This window comes from Nothobranchius furzeri, chromosome 8 (genome assembly GCF_043380555.1).
Source record: "Nothobranchius furzeri strain GRZ-AD chromosome 8, NfurGRZ-RIMD1, whole genome shotgun sequence".
Taxonomy (NCBI): domain Eukaryota; kingdom Metazoa; phylum Chordata; class Actinopteri; order Cyprinodontiformes; family Nothobranchiidae; genus Nothobranchius; species Nothobranchius furzeri.
In genome coordinates this window covers 40,551,707-40,568,108 of record NC_091748.1, presented here as the reverse complement: position 1 = coordinate 40,568,108, position 16,402 = coordinate 40,551,707, and the positions used below count along the sequence as shown (strand labels likewise).

General features: G+C 44.0%; 1 protein-coding gene across 2 annotated transcripts in view; it reads right to left on the bottom strand.

The window, feature by feature from the left end:
* Nucleotides 1-16,402, bottom strand: part of cracd (capping protein inhibiting regulator of actin dynamics) — a 43,346-nt gene that overhangs the window by 11,550 nt on the left and 15,394 nt on the right. Inside the window, exons 2-4 of one of the 2 annotated variants that reach the window (XM_015971707.3) lie at nt 1,090-1,258; nt 727-859; nt 488-643 (exon numbers count right to left, since the gene is read on the bottom strand). In XM_015971707.3, the coding sequence (XP_015827193.2) occupies nt 488-643; nt 727-768 (198 nt within the window). In that variant the 5' untranslated portion in view covers nt 769-859; nt 1,090-1,258. Of the gene's footprint in view, nt 1-487; nt 644-726; nt 860-1,089; nt 1,259-16,402 lie in introns of those variants that run through there. The other variant, XM_054730025.2, reaches the window with a different exon arrangement.

Sequence of the window (16,402 nt, the reverse complement as noted above, 5' to 3'; positions counted from 1 at the left end):
TTTTGTTGAAAGCCTAATTGTCTTAAGTCAAGATGCACGCACAGTTCTAATCTTTAGGCTGATACGATGTCCATGTACGAGTACGGGACCTGCAAATGTCCCATTCTAGTTTATATCAACGAACTCGGCATCACTTTCCAATTCCAGCCAGCCATCCTTTTTCTGTACCCGCTTATTCAGGCCTGGGGGGGGCTGGTGCCTGGTGCCTATCTCCAGCTGTCTCCAGACAAACAGCAGGCACGCAGGCGGGGCAACACACACTCACACCTAAGGACAATTTAGAGAGACCGGCTTCCCGATTCCATTTTAATACATTTCTGTGTTTTTGTCAGTAGTGGAGCCCTCCTGGGCCCATTAGGGTTCAAATGTTGAAGTTCAACCTGAATGTTTTCTTTAACTTCTTATTTTAACCCAACACAATGAGCCGTGAAGGTTCCAACAACGTTGTTTATGTAAAGAGTACTATATGAGCAAATTGGAGATTTACCTTCGGTTCTGCACTTGGTGGCTCAGCTTCTACCTGAGCCACGACCTTCAGAGGACTTCGGGGAACCTCTTCCTCATCCGAGCTGCCCTCATCTCCCTCACTCCTCCTAAGAGAAGAGGGCCTCTGGCCAAACTTTATACCTTGTGCTATCTGTCGCTGTGTAGTCAACCAGATAAAAACACACCATTAAAATATATTCATCCAGATAAAACGGACGTGTAGCATTTTTATGGGCCCACCTGCAGATTTCTGACTTTATCTGAAACGTTTTCCTGGGACATGTTGTGATCCAGTCTCAGATTCTTCAGGGGATCTTCTGGAATAAAGATGCTGTCGTGGGAGAAAGCTCGAGATCCGATGGAATTCACTTCCCTACACCCCCCCCCCCCCAAAAAAAAACAAACAAACAAAAAAAACGAGTAACTTCACTGTTACAGCGTGACTTTCTGCTGTGTTCAAGCTGCAGAATAAAACTCGTCATCACATCTCCTAGGAAACCACTTCACCCTCTGCTTCACAAACAGGAAGAACTTTTGAGTGTTATGAACGTGTTTTAACACTTTTTAAAATTATAACTTTATTTAGAAAGTCTCCACACCCACCTCAGATTTTTATGAGACTCCTCATTGTCAGACACGACTCCGCCGCACACCTCTACTGTTGAAAAACGAGTTTTTAACTCTTCTCCATTAAATCCTCTCCATGCTTCCCTTTTCTTTTTCTTCCCAAACAGCCGTCTGAGGGGCTGGAATTTGCCCTGCCGTCTTCGCTCTGTCAGGAGAAAATGAAAATATATGACAGCCATAGACACGTGCAATTAAATCATCCATCTTTATATCTCGCCCTCGGGGAGATAATGAGCAGGACAGTGTCTGTGAGTGTGTGTTCAACCCTCTGGAGGCAGGTGTTGCAGATTTACGACGTTAAAACCTGCCTACCTGGTTACTCCACATACGTGTTTCATGAGCATTTTTTAACTCAGAAGTTCCTCTGAAGGACTCAGTTGTTCGTCCTTTTATCAAAACTCATTTTGAGCCTGAGAGGGTTAAACACACGAGTGTGAGCAGAGGAAACAGCAAACCAAAGTATGAAACAGGGCGTCAGTGCAATGCAGATTTGAGGAAAATTTGCATTGAGTGAAAAAACACGCGCGGTCACAAAGAGCTTTAAAATTCAAACACGAGTGTTAAACTTGTGTCACGTCTGAGCTTCACTGCTATAAAGGTCTGATAAGGTTTGGAAAACTGCCTGGCTAATAACTCCAGTGGTCTCCTCCGTCAGGTCAGATCGGAATAATAAGAACAAACCAGTTGTAATAAACACTTTTCAGTGCTGGTTTATAAGGAACTCCTTAATTCCCTTTGGACTTTCAGCTGAAGTAATAAACTCTAATAAGGGTGCTTTTCCCATGTGTGAGTAGAGAAGCATCTCTGTTTACGTGCGTCCTGTTGTGTTTGTGTTCTTGTAGATCCGCTCGTGCAGCTACTCCACACCGCCGTGCAGACGGACGTTCTCAGGCTTCGTGGGTATCCCACACCAGCTGCTACTTTTAGCAGCTGGTGTGGGATTTCACTGCACACGATGCTCGCTAACCCAGAGGCATGATGGGAAACGATACAGTAAACCGGTTTCTTCACCTTTGACCCTAAACTTTATCTTTCTGTGGGAAAGTGGCATGTAATTGGCTCATGTACTGAGTGAACAATAGAGTTTAAAATATATATAATTATGTTGTAGAATGGTTATAATTACGTACTGCTTTATGAGTTAAATCAAGAGCTCAGAGATTCTTTAGAAACTGTTTTTATGCTCAGAAACGTGAACATCTGTGTTGCATTTAATACTTTCTAGTTTTAATGTTAAACTTACTTTAGTAATTCTGTTGAGTGGTTGAAATTCTTCACAAAGTTTGGTTCATTTCTGTTTGTTACTGCTTTGCTTTCATCCCTCGTTCGGTGATTGTAATAAAGAGAATTTCATTCCATTTTACTTTGATCAAAACTGATCTTTTATTTTTAGTTTATCAGCTTTCAAGCTAGAACCACGATTGCTGCCAGTCGACTTTACAGCTTTACATGTTGTCAGGCGATTCATTTCTGCAGGAACTTTTGACCCAAAAACAAATACAATCCATCAGTCTTTTCTTCTTTTTAATAATCCATTTAAAATAATAACAGGTGCATAAAAAACCTCCTGGAGTGGTGATTCATGGGGCGATACTCGTGCCATCCCATTTCATTCTGTACACTTCAGACTACCGGTACAAGTCAGAGACGTGACTCTGCAGAAATATTCAGATGACTCTGCAGTCGTCAGCTGTATCGAAGACGGTCAAGAAACGGAGTACAGAGAGCCGCTGGAGTGCTTTCTGGTGGGGACAATCACCTAATCTTTAAAAAAAGGAGATGATTGTAGATTTTAGAACAAACAGGAATAGGCCATGTTCCATTCACATCATAGGAGGTGAATACCTCCGTATCCACATGGACAACAGACAGCACTGGAGACACAACAGTCAGCAATCTACGAGCAGAGAAGACTGCACTTCTCGAGGAATCTTAGATCCTTCGAGGTTTGCAGCAAGATGCTGCATACCTTCCAGTCTGTGGTGGAGAGTGTAATCTCTTGGGCCATCACCTTTTGGGGCAGCAGCGTCAGAGCCAGGGACCTAAAAAGGCCTGATAAAGAAAGCTGGTTCTGTTCTGGGGACGAATGGAACCACTGGACATGAAGGTGAGAAGAATTCTTCATCCAATCATTACGATGATGGACAACCCAGAGCATCCTCTTCGTGTCACCATCATGCAGCAACAGAGCACCTTCAGTGGGAGGCTTCTTCAGAGGTGCTGTAAGACTGCCACAGGAGATCCTTCCTGCCCACCGCCATCAGCATCTTTAATCATTCTCTGAAGACTATGAACTAATATGAGATCATTGTTGTTAGCTATTCTGTGGTTTTTATTACTGCTTGAATGAAGATTAGTTACAAAAAGACTTTATTTCCCTTCAGGATGATTTTTAAATTTGAATTTTATTGATTCTACGTTTAACTTTGTTCCTACGAAATGCTTCCTCAGAGGGCTCTGAGCCTGTGGTTAGGTTCATTTTCTAATCGGTTCATGCCTCGGTTTCTTTTATATTTAAAACTGTCTAATTATTGTGAATAAGCTCTTTGTTGCTGAACATAATTCACATCCAGATGGTTATTGTAATGTAAACCAACACAAACAGTTAGCTCCACTGGAGGACCAAGAGAGGAAGCAGCAGATCTAATAATCACCAAAATGACGCCATTTATTAATTCTAGACTAGTTAATGCAAGCTGCTTCTGAAAAGTTAAAGTCCCATTAGCCGTGACACTGCTGTGGTGAAATTTGTTCTCGGCATTTGATCCATCCTCGTTCCAACCCCTTAATGCTGAGTGTCAGCTGGGTCCCATTTTTAAACTCTTTGGTATGGCACAACAGGGATTTGAACCCACGGTCTCCCAGTCTCAGGGCGGACAATCATAGCTGAAGAGTTTAGTACATTCTTACATGACCTTTATTATTTTCTTACTTCACTAAAAGTTGCTTTGTGTGTTAGTGGAGCTCTCGGGGTCATCTCCACTCCTCTAAGTCTAAGTGCACAGACTGATATGAAGGAGCCACACTGATGCTCCGGGTCCCTGCAGCATGTTCTCCCAGCGTCACGGCCCGTCAAGTGGAACAAAGCCCATGATGCACTGCTGTGGGCGTGCTCAAACGCTCATGCATGAAATGAGACAGGACACTTTTTCCTGCAGAGCAGACGGCGTGATGGCAGTCCAGCCAGGGTTAACTCCTGCTTCCCATTCACCCACAGAGAGGATGCTTCCTAGAGCCCTGCTGGCTTTTCACTCAAACCGTCTGATGCTGCTGTCATTAGATACAGATGATAGGTTTATATAAACCACCATGTTTGTAGTTAAATACCAGTAAATCCACAAATGTGGAATGACCTGCCAAGCACTACCAGAACAGGGGCTTCCTTTTCAATTTTCAAGAAACTCCTGAAGACCCTGCTCTTCAGAGAGCATCTTCTAAACTAGCACCCTCCCTGCACCCGCCCCCCCTCTCTACTGTCCACTCCTTGTTCCCTCCTCTCCATGATTGATGTCAAGTTGTTGTTGTTAGCCTCAAGTGCAATATGCCGATTATCACTTGTAAGTTGCTTTGGACAAAAGCGTCTGCTAAATACATAAACATAGATAGTAAAGATTGTATTTAAAAGATGGACAGAGAAGCATCAACCGTACCTGATTCTTTGTGGACAATCTTTTTTTTTAAGTCAACTTTTAGATTTCACTCTTAATCAGACCAGAGGTCATAACAGTAAACCCAGTGAAAAATAAACTTTTCTTATGCTGTTTTTACACTAAAGCAAGAGTATGGAGTTAGGATTGGGACAATATTCAGCGTTACGCTGAATATTGTCCCAATCCTAACTCCATACAAGAGCTTATTTTTTATTGAACTGCCCTGATCCTGGGGCATTTCTGTAAACTACAACTCTACGAATGCATGCACAGTTGAAGTTGTTCAAACCATCAACATAAATAATGACTGAGCAAGTCTCTCAACCTTATTCCAAAGTAAAGATCAAATACTTTTAAAGTCTAAGCTTTAGAAAAGCAAAACTGATGGTCCCAGTCACTCTCCTGATTTTTAAGCTAATTAAAATTAAAGAAATTAGAAAAATTATATCTGAACATGCAGCAGTGATGTAAAACCTAAGATATGTCCAATAGTGACTGCTTTAGCATTTAATTGTTCTGTTATCATTATTTAAAACAAACTGTTATGGTCACCGGTTTCTACATGCTCCTGTTCCTGCTCCACTTCTCTGCAGGGAGGAGCAGCCCCTCTTCCCTCCTGCCTTTCCAGCTGTGCTCAATCCCTAATCAGCTCCTGAGTTTTAAAAAGGGCGTGGCCAGAAGAACCAGGGGCAGGCAACGAAATGGCGGATTTTTATGCTAAAGAAGCTACTCGAATGAATGAATGAATGAATGAATGATGTGGTGATCATCGTATAGCATGGCAGAAATTAAAGAATATGTTAAGAAGATACTTATGGAAAAATGGCAAGAGCATTGGATAAGAGAGGAAAAGGGAAGACATCTATATAAAATTAGGGACAGAGTGGGTAAAACGGAAAACATTCCAATGAGTAACAGGAATCAAATGATAATTTCAAGACTGAGAATGGGGCATACGGGTTTAAACAGTACACTCTTTATGATAGGAAAAAATAATACATGTGGATGGACTGAGCATGCGCTGACGGCCCATCACCGGACACACGGCAGCGTTTGAAGCAGATGGCAGCTCATTAACCAACGTCCACAAACAATTAAGACGCATTTTCGCCTAATTTATTCACTGACATCGCGAAAAAATAAACCATAAATCTGGTAAATATAACACACTCAACCTGGAGGTAAGTGGAGAAAATTTAGAAAGTTTGCAAATATATATTGACGAAGTTTTTGAGTTTTTTGTCATGGGACCGAAGAAAGCAGCAGCAGCTGAGACGGAAACACCTGGGACCAAGAGGAGCCGTCCCCAGGACTCGCCCGAGGCCTCATCTCCCCGTAAGAATGTCCTAGATTCACTACAGTCCATAGATAAACAGCTTCTGGGATTTGAGGGACGACTCCACCTGCTAGAGGTGCTTCACAAGGAGTTCCAGGACCTCCGAACATCCCTGGAGTTTAGCCAGGAGCAGGTGGAGCGGCTCGTGGCTGAGAACACGTCTCTGCTGCGGGAATCAGTTTCCTCCTCGACTGCAGGATTAGATCGAATCTCCCAGGACAACAAAGCTCTAAAGGAGACGTTTCTGGATCTCCAATCACGCAGCATGAGAGATAACCTGGTGTTCGCAGGCCTTCCAGAGCAGACCGGAGGAGAAGCGGAGGATTGCGGACAAACCATCAAGAACTTTCTCCACACCCACATGAAGATACCTGAGGAAACGGTTAAAAACATCACCTTTCATCGGGTACATCGCCTTGGAGCCAGGAGAACAGACAGCAGCTTTTTTTTATCTGCTTTTGGATCTTTACATCTGCATGGCATAATTAGCTTCTCTTTTTTCTCTTTACACACACACACACACACACACACTCCATATGCACAGTCATACAGATAAGTAGCCTAAGGCGTTTCATTGCACAATCAAAATACTGTTGGGCTTGTCTTATTATTGCTATTATTATTATTGTTTTTATTTTTATTATTTATTTATACTTTGTCATTATCAGCATTAATATCTTTATATAAATATTGTAAAAAAATATTTTTGCTACTTTTTTATTAATGTTGCAAATAATAATGATTATGATTATGTTTATGTATTTAGCAGACGCTTTTGTCCAAAGCGACTTACAATAATACCCTTATTTACCATGAGATTAATGTATGCGTTTAATTACTTATTTTATCTCATACACATGAAGGCATCCTATTATAGCTACTCACACACACTAAGGTTTGTCTCATGGAACGTACATGGAGCTGCTCAGTGGCCTAGTGGTAGAGTGTCCGCCCTGAGACTGGGAGATCAGGGGTTTGATTCCTGGTCGGGTCATACCAAAGACTTTGAAAAAATGGGACCCAATGCCTCCCTGCTTGACACTCAGCATAAGGAGTTGGATTGGGGGGTTAAACCACCAAATGGTTCCCGAGCGCGGCTGTGTCTGCAGCTCACCGCTCCCCCAGGGGATGGGTCAAATGCGGAGAACAAATTTCGCACACACACATGTGTGTGTGACAACTCATGGGACTTTAACTTTAACTGGCTCTAGAGAGAAGAGATAAAAAAAAAATTTGATCAGCTAAAGAGAGTGCAAGCAGACATAATATTATTACAAGAGACTCATAGAGCGGCCACATCTGCAGATGAACTTAAAACACCTGAGTTTCCCAGCATGTTCTCTGCCTGTTATAACTCTAGGCAAAGAGGTGTAGATATTTTAATACACAAAAACATCAATTTCACAGTATTGGACACAATTTCAGATCCAGAGGGTAGATTTATAATGTTAAAAATATCTATACAGAACCAAAGCTTATGTATCGTCAGCATATACTTTCCAAATATTGATGACCCTCCATTCTTTCATAATTTTTTTTTCTCTGTGCTCTCCGAACACTTGGACTGTCCACTTATACTTGGAGACGATTTTAATTTTTGGATGGACACTTTAACAGACAGGCTCAGTACAGCTGGGACTCAACGCAATTGGCAATCCACTAACATAGTTAAACAGTACATGAGTGATTATGGGCTTTGTGATGCATGGCGATCTCTTCATCCTAACCGTAGAGAATATACTTTTTTCTCACACGTCCATCACTCTCACTCACGTTTGGATTATTTTCTAGTCAGCAGCTCATTGTTGGCTGACATTTCAGACACTGAGATACGCCCCATAGCTGTCAGCGACCATGCTCCGGTTTCTTTAACTCTGGTAAACAAGAAGACAATCCCACCAAGCAAAAACTGGAGGTTTAATACATCACTGCTTAAAGACGAAGGTTTTATAGAATTTAAAAAAAAAGGAGTGGGCTTAATATTTAGAACATAATGACCTGCCTGGAACATCAGCATCTGCTCTCTGGGAGGCAGGAAAGGCAGTGATGAGAGGTAAAATAATCTCTTTCTCATCACATAAGAAAAAAACGGAAAACAAACGTATTCAGGAGTTAGAAGAAATCATTAAGTCTTTAGAGGCACCCACAGAAGAGGAGTTAATGAGCAAATTCCGTAAAGCTAAATTAGAACTTCATGGAATTATTGACAAAAAGACACATTTTTAGCACAAAGACTACGAATAGAAAACTTTGAACATAGTAATAAATCAGGTAAATTCTTAGCTAGCCAGTTAAAAATAAATAAAGAGAAAACTACCATATCTGCTGTTAAAGACTCAACCGGGAATATAGTATATGATCCTGAAAGAATAAACAACACCTTCAGAGACTTTTACCAAACTTTGTACTCACCACAGATAAACCCATCAGATAATGAGATCAATGAGTTCCTTGACAGGATAACACTTCCTAAATTATCAGACAGCCAAGTTACAGTCCTGGACTCGCCACTAACATCAGCGGAGCTCCAGGAAGCCCTTAAATCCATGACGAATAGGAAAGCTCCAGGTCCAGACGGGTTCCCAGTAGAGTTCTACAAAGAATTCTGGATCATTCTGGCTCCAATATTTTTCAGAATGGTGAGGGAAATCCAAGAGAATGGCAGATTACAGCCAAACATGAATTCAGCCAATATTAGTCTCTTGTTAAAACCAGGCAAAGACCCGGCATTTCCTACCAGCTATCGCCAAATTTCTCTTATTAATGTTGATCTCAAAATAATTTGTAAAGCCCTGGCCAAAAGATTAGAGAAGGTAACCCCCTTCATAATACACCCTGACCAAACTGGTTTCATTAAGGGTAGACAATCACCCACAAACTCACGTAGATTACTTAATTTGATAGATTTCTCTTACAGTAGAAACATAGAAACTAGTATATTATCTCTAGATGCAGAAAGGCTTTTGATAGAGTTAACTGGAAGTTCTTATTTGCAACTTTACATAAATTTGGTTTTGGGAACTTCTTCATAAACTGTCTACAAACATTATACATTTCACCAACTGCACGTGTCAGGACGAACGACCAAATATCAGCTAGCTTCTGTCTTCAGAGGGGGACCAGGCAGGGATGCCCACTCTCCCCCTCACTGTTTGCTATCTTTATCGAACCACTAGCGGCAGCAATTAGGCAAACAACAGATATTAAAGGGATAAAGTGTAAGAAAATAGAACATAAGATCAGTCGTTATGCAGATGATGTTTTACTCTTTCTCCAGAATTCTCAATCCTCTCTCTCCCATTCAATAGAACTGCTAAACTCTTTTTCCAGAGTTTCAGATTACTCTATAAACTGGTTAAAATCCACAGTTCTACCAATTAATTTCTCTTTTTTCAATTTACTTAATACACAATTGGAGTCAGGGAATATCACATACCTGGGAATTAATGTCTCTCCCAAGTTAGCAGATCTAACCAAACTAAACTACATCCCACTTTTAAAGAGAGTGGAAGATGATCTTGCAAGATGGAAATCCTTACCGATATCACTCATGGGGGGAGTTGCTGCAATTAAAATGATGGTCTTACCCAGAATAAATTACTTATTCTCGATGATCCCAAACAAACCACCAGCTGACTGGTTTAGATCTCTGGACTCCTCAATTACTAAATTCCTTTGGCAGGATAAACCTCCACGAATTAGCTTAAAAATGCTTCAGAAGACCAAAGACAGAGGAGGACTGGATTTACCCAACTTTTATTATTATTTCTTAGCCAACAGGCTGCAATATATACCAAGATGGTTGCAAGACAACCCACTAGATGAGTCCTGGTTAGATATAGAACAGACACTTTGCAATACGATAGAGCTTTCAGACTTACCATTTATTAGCTCAAGCATAAGGAAACATGAAGGCTTCAAAAGTATTAGTATCAGCACCTCTCTGACAGCATGGTGGGAGTATCTTAAAATGACCGAGTCTTCACTAGTACCATGCAGACGCACACCTATCTGGAATAATCCTGATATTTTGCAAAATAACAAAATGATTAACCTTCCGGACTGGAAAAACAAAGGAATCCTATACCTGGAACACATATATGAAGGGTTGGACTTCATCCCATTTAATTGAATAGTCTCCCAATTTGGAATGGATAAGAATAGCTTTTTAGAATATCACCAAATTAAATCTGTAGTCAAACAAAAATTTAAGCTCAATAAAATAGAATTACAAACACCACCAAGGGTACTAGACTTCTATAATCTCAAACCCCCCAAACTACAGTCTAAAGTATATAAGACACTGTCCAAAATAGACGATAGTATAGTAATCCCTATTGAAAAATGGGAGGTGGATCTATCAGTCAGATTTGACCAGAACTTCTGGTCCCAAACTTGTTTAAAAACTTTTAAAATGATCAGACACTCCAATTTACAATTAATTCAGTAAAAATTCTACACAGTTGTGTACACGGATGTTCAAGATGGGGTTTGTGTCATCTGACACCTGTACACACTGCACAAACAACGTTCCTGACAATTACATTCACGCACTGTGGTCCTGTCCACCTGTCCAGGAATTTTGGGGTAGAGTATGTGAAGATCTGTCAAAGTGTCTGAACTGTCATATCCCAACTTCCCCCTCTCTTTGTTTACTGGAAAACCTGGACGATGTCCCGATTGAAACATCTTTGGTTCACGTGTTTCTGACCGCCATATGCATCGCTAAGAAAACTATCCTCTTGAATTGGAAAAATAGAGATACTCTCTGCATTAACCAGTATAGAAATATTTTGTTAGATCATATTACACTTGATATAGCCTCTGCTTCCACTTCAGATCAATCTCTATGGGCTCCTTTGACCGGTTCCATCACATAGCGATGATGGGGGACCGTTGATGTTGTCCTGCGGGATGATGTGGTTGAGGGGGTGGAGGGTCTGAGTTTGGAGTATCTGGACATTTCCTGGAGGTGGGTTCATTGGGGGTGTCAGGGACTGGGGGGCTGTTGCCCCCCTCCGGAGGTGCTTGGGTTGCCTCAGGGGGTGGACTACTGGTGGTTGTGAGTGGGGCCCCTTGGAGGTCTTGGCGGCGGACATGGGTTGCTGCCTGGCAGCTGCATTGCCCCTGGGCGGGTCTGGGCGGGGGTGGCCGGCCCCATGTGGGGGTGGCCGGCCCCATGTGGGGATCTGGGCGGGGCCTTGGGGGTCGGGTCCTGACATGTATGCTGTCTTATCAGCACCCCCAACAGAAAGGGTCAAACTCTGGTAACCGGTGATGGTTGTACCCCATGTGCAGCAGTACCGGGACCAGAGTGAATAGGGTGTGTATGGGGAGTATGAGAGGGTGCTCGGCGTGCATTTTTATGAGTCTTTGGTTGTATGTGTGTGTGTGAGCATGAGGGAGGGAGTGTATGACTGTGTTTGTGTATGACTGTATATGTCAGGTGGGGCCTTTGACTCCTCCCTTCTCCTGGGACTTCTTTTGATGATATAGATCTTCGCCTCCCCTCCCCCTGCCACACCTGGTGTGGAGTGTAGTGCCTTGGTCTGCCTGAATGTTCGTGGGTCTCGGGTCAGGGGGTTTAAGATTTTTGGCGTCTGCCTGATCAATCCCGGTGGCTGCCTAGTGGGGTCTGGGTCCCTGGGCTCGTCTGGGTCCCTGGGCTCTGCTGGGTCCCCGGCGGGGGTGGTCGCCCCTGGGTCCCGCGTCACTGGGTCCCGGGCTCGGCTGGCTAGGGGGTGGGAGGCTGTGGGCAGGCCTGTGGGCTTGCCGCTGATTTCTCCCGGGACTCTGCCGGCTGCTGGTTGTGGCCCCCCAGGGCGATCCTCTGTGCCTCTCGAGGGGGGCGGGGGCCTTTCTGGTTGCAGTCTCCTTGGGGTTCCTGTGTTCTGGGGCAGCGCCTGGATCTCTGGGACTTGGAGCTCCCCCCGTCTCCTACACATTTTTGGGGGGCAGATCTGTGGCCCCTCACCCTCTATTGGATGCTTTTATAGAGAAACCTTACATAACCAAGTGTGTGTACACACACAGGTGCTCACATGGTGCTCTCATAAGTATGGGCTTGGGCACGTTCAACACATGTCTTAAGGCTGTCGTTGCCACTAAATGCACTGTGATTTATTATCGTGTGATTGTTCAGTTAAACATTGTTGATTTTATATTTCATCATCAGGCTGACACAGTGATAGCTTGCTCCTGATGTATTGTTGTGTGTCCCATTTTTTTCTCTTCTTTCTCTTTCTGCAGTTCTAGAAGCAGACTCTTGTTCATTATTGTTTATTTTTGTGGAACCCCCCCCCCCTCTTTTGTCTTTTCCTTTCTCTTTCACCTCTGTCTCCGTGTCTGGTCGGAATTACAAAGCATTCAAGAACAATAACAATAAAGTTTGAAGTATCAGGCGTGACATTAAAAGCAGACGCTTTGATGCTCCACCTGAGAGTAAATCTGTAAGGCTTGTTAACAGCATTCAGACATCAATTCTGCTTGCTTCACAGCCAGACAGGACATGGAAAAAAAAGGAAAACATAATACAGGAATGTGTGGTTGTGGAAAGGATAGAGAAACGGTTGAACATGTATTGTGTAAATGTGAAAAATATATAAAGAATAGGAAAATATTATCTAGACAATTAAAGATGAGAGATGATGAAACGTTGAATTTGAGGAAAATATTAATTGGAGGATTAGATGTCTATAAAATACTAATTGGAACTTTTAAAGACTAGTAATTTAATAAATAGAATTTAATTAGAACAGTTCCCACACAGAAGGTGGCAGAAATGCACCTAGAAGTTGGTTGCCACCTGCCAATTAACAACAAGAAGAAGAAACGGGGCAGAAAGAGTAAAGAACACATTGAGAGTGGTAGGGCTGCACAATATATCAAAAAATTATCGTCATCGCGATAACAGGACGTGCGATAGGCCCATCGCAAAGCACGTCAAAAACGGCGATAAATGTTTGGTTCAACATTTCCATCCATGTCATACATGAACTTTTTGTAAACCAGCTCTGTTTTTTACGCGGAAGTATTATTTGACCAATCAAATGTAGCTCTTCTGATATGCGGCCAATCAGATGGGTCCGTTCACGTAATACGCCCGCCCCCTTCGTAGACCCATAGAATGGGTGGAACGCAACACCCGAACTGACTTAGCGGCGCCGTTCCCTTGTTCGTCATGCTGGCTCAGATTAACGAACGCACTTTGTGCTGAGGTTTCTGGAATCAGCGCTGCTTTCAAACGTGAAAGTGAGTCCGCTCGGTGTCGTTAATTATTTTTACCGAGCTGACTCCGACACGTGCCGGTGAACCCACCTACCTCCATGTCGCTAGTGTTCCAACGGGTGGTGACGTTAGCCCCAGGCTCCGTTTAGCTTCCAGCTAAAAGGCTACAGCACTCTCCTCCCAGTCCCACCCTGCTAAAGAGGGCCTGGAAAAGTCCCCCCACACATCAAAGTGATTTTTCATTTATGAGCTTTTATAACCTTGTTAATCAGGATAGTTGATTTGCTGCTGCACATAAACTGTCAGTCAGAAGCTCTGCTAGCCGGTTATCTTAAGAGGAGCTAGTTCAATTTGTTAGCTAGTTATCAGAATCATAGTTGCAGTTTCATCATCTGAGCTGCTTTTTAAGATCTAGGTAAACTTGTTCAATTTGGGGTTAAAAACAAACGTTTTCACATATTTTCCATGTAGTTTTTTGCCAGTTCCTCTTCTGAAAGGTAGACAATTGTTTTTCTCTTTCCCTCAGAAAATCTTAATATTCTCCTAGTTTGGCCCAGCACAGTTCACTTCCCAATAGCAGCAACAGCCTTATATCATAACCACATAAGTGGAGAAAATGCTCAGTAGCAATGAGAGAACTGCATGTAAGTGATGTTAACTATTATTTAACATTTAAACTTATTTTCTGATATTTTTATTTATTATAAAAACCCTGGTAAGGGATGTTTTTCTGTATTTGGAGCATCAGAAAAAGTTTTATGGTGGAGGTGATGTTTTAAAGTCACTGAGAAACTGCATCCATGCAGTTTGTTGTTTTGCTGCTATTACAGTAGCGGGTGCAGCTGCTAATACAGTAGCGGGTGCAGCTGCTAATACAGTAGCGGGTGCAACTGCTAATACAGTAGCGGGTGCAGCTGCTAATACAGTAGCAGGTGCAGCTGCTAATACGGTAGCGGGTGCAGCTGCTAATGCAGTAGCAGGTGCAGCTGCTAATACGGTAGCGGGTGCAGCTGCTAATACAGTAGCGGGTGCAGCTGCTAATACAGTAGGAGGTGCAGCTGCTAATACAGTAGCGGGTGCAGCTGCTAATACAGTAGGAGGTGCAGCTGCTAATACAGTAGCAGGTGCAGCTGCTAATACAGTAGCAGGTGCAGCTGCTAATACAGTAGGAGGTGCAGCTGCTAATACAGTAGCGGGTGCAGCTGCTAATACAGTAGCAGGTGCAGCTGCTAATACGGTAGCGGGTGCAGCTGCTAATGCAGTAGCGGGTGCGGCTGCTAATACGGTAGCGGGTGCAGCTGCTAATACAGTAGCAGGTGCAGCTGCTAATACAGTAGCAGGTGCAGCTGCTAATACAGTAGGAGGTGCAGCTGCTAATACAGTAGCAGGTGCAGCTGCTAATACAGTAGCAGGTGCAGCTGCTAATACAGTAGGAGGTGCAGCTGCTAATACAGTAGCGGGTGCAGCTGCTGATACAGTAGCGGGTGCAGCTGCTAATACAGTAGCGGGTGCAGCTGCTGATGCAGTAGCGGGTGCAGCTGCTAATACAGTAGCGGGTGCAGCTGCTAATACAGTAGCGGGTGCAGCTGCTAATACAGTAGCGGGTGCAGCTGCTAATACAGTAACGGGTGCAGCTGCTAATGCAGTAGCGGGTGCAGCTGCTAATGCAGTAGCGGGTGCAGCTGCTAATGCAGTAGCGGGTGCAGCTGCTAATACAGTAGCGGGTGCAGCTGCTAATGCAGTAGCGGGTGCAGCTGCTAATACAGTAGCGGGTGCAGCGGCTAATACAGTAGCGGGTGCAGCTGCTAATACAGTAGCGGGTGCAGCTGCTAATACAGTAGCAGGTGCAGCTGCTAATACAGTAGCAGGTGCCAGGTGCAGCTGCTAATGCAGTAGCAGGTGCAGCTGCTAATACAGTAACAGGTGCCAGGTGCAGCTGCTAATACAGTAGCAGGTGCAGCTGCTAATACAGTAGCGGATGCAGCTGCTAATGCAGTAGCGGGTGCAGCTTCTAATACAGTAGCGGGTGCAGCTGCTAATACAGTAGCAGGTGCAGCTGCTAATGCAGTAGCAGGTGCCAGGTGCAGCTGCTAATACAGTAGCAGGTGCAGCTGCTAATACAGTAGCGGGTGCAGCTGCTAATACAGTAGCAGGTGCAGCTGCTAATACAGTAGCAGGTGCCAGGTGCAGCTGCTAATGCAGTAGCAGGTGCAGCTGCTAATACAGTAACAGGTGCCAGGTGCAGCTGCTAATACAGTAGCAGGTGCAGCTGCTAATACAGTAGCAGGTGCAGCTGCTACTGTATTAGCAGGTGCAGCTGGTAATACAGTAGCAGGTGCAGCTGCTAATACAGTAGCAGGTGCAGCTGCTAATACAGTAGCAGGTGCAGCTGCTAATGCAGTAGCAGGTGCAGCTGCTAATGCAGTAGCACGTGCAGCTGCTAATACAGTAGCGGGTGCAGCTGCTAATGCAGTAACGGGTGCAGCTGCTAATACAGTAGCGGGTGCAGCTGCTAATGCAGTAGCGGGTGCAGCTGCTAATACAGTAGCGGGTGCAGCTGCTAATGCAGTAGCGGGTGCAGCTGCTAATACAGTAGCGGGTGCAGCTGCTAATACAGTAGCGGGTGCAGCTGCTAATACAGTAGCGGGTGCAGCTGCTAATACAGTAGCACGTGCAGCTGCTAATACAGTAGCGGGTGCAGCTGCTAATACAGTAGCGGGTGCAGCTGCTAATGCAGTAACGGGTGCAGCTGCTAATGCAGTAGCGGGTGCAGCTGCTAATGCAGTAGCGGGTGCAGCTGCTAATACAGTAGCGGGTGCAGCTGCTAATGCAGTAGCGGGTGCAGCTGCTAATGCAGTAGCGGGTGCAGCTGCTAATACAGTAGCGGGTGCAGCTGCTAATGCAGTAGCGGGTGCAGCTGCTAATACAGTAGCGGGTGCAGCTGCTAATACAGTAGCGGGTGCAGCTGCTAATACAGTAGCGGGTGCAGCTGCTAATACAGTAGCAGGTGCAGCTGCTAATACAGTAGCAGGTGCCAGGTGCAGCTGCTAATGCAGTAGCAGGTGCAGCTGCTAAT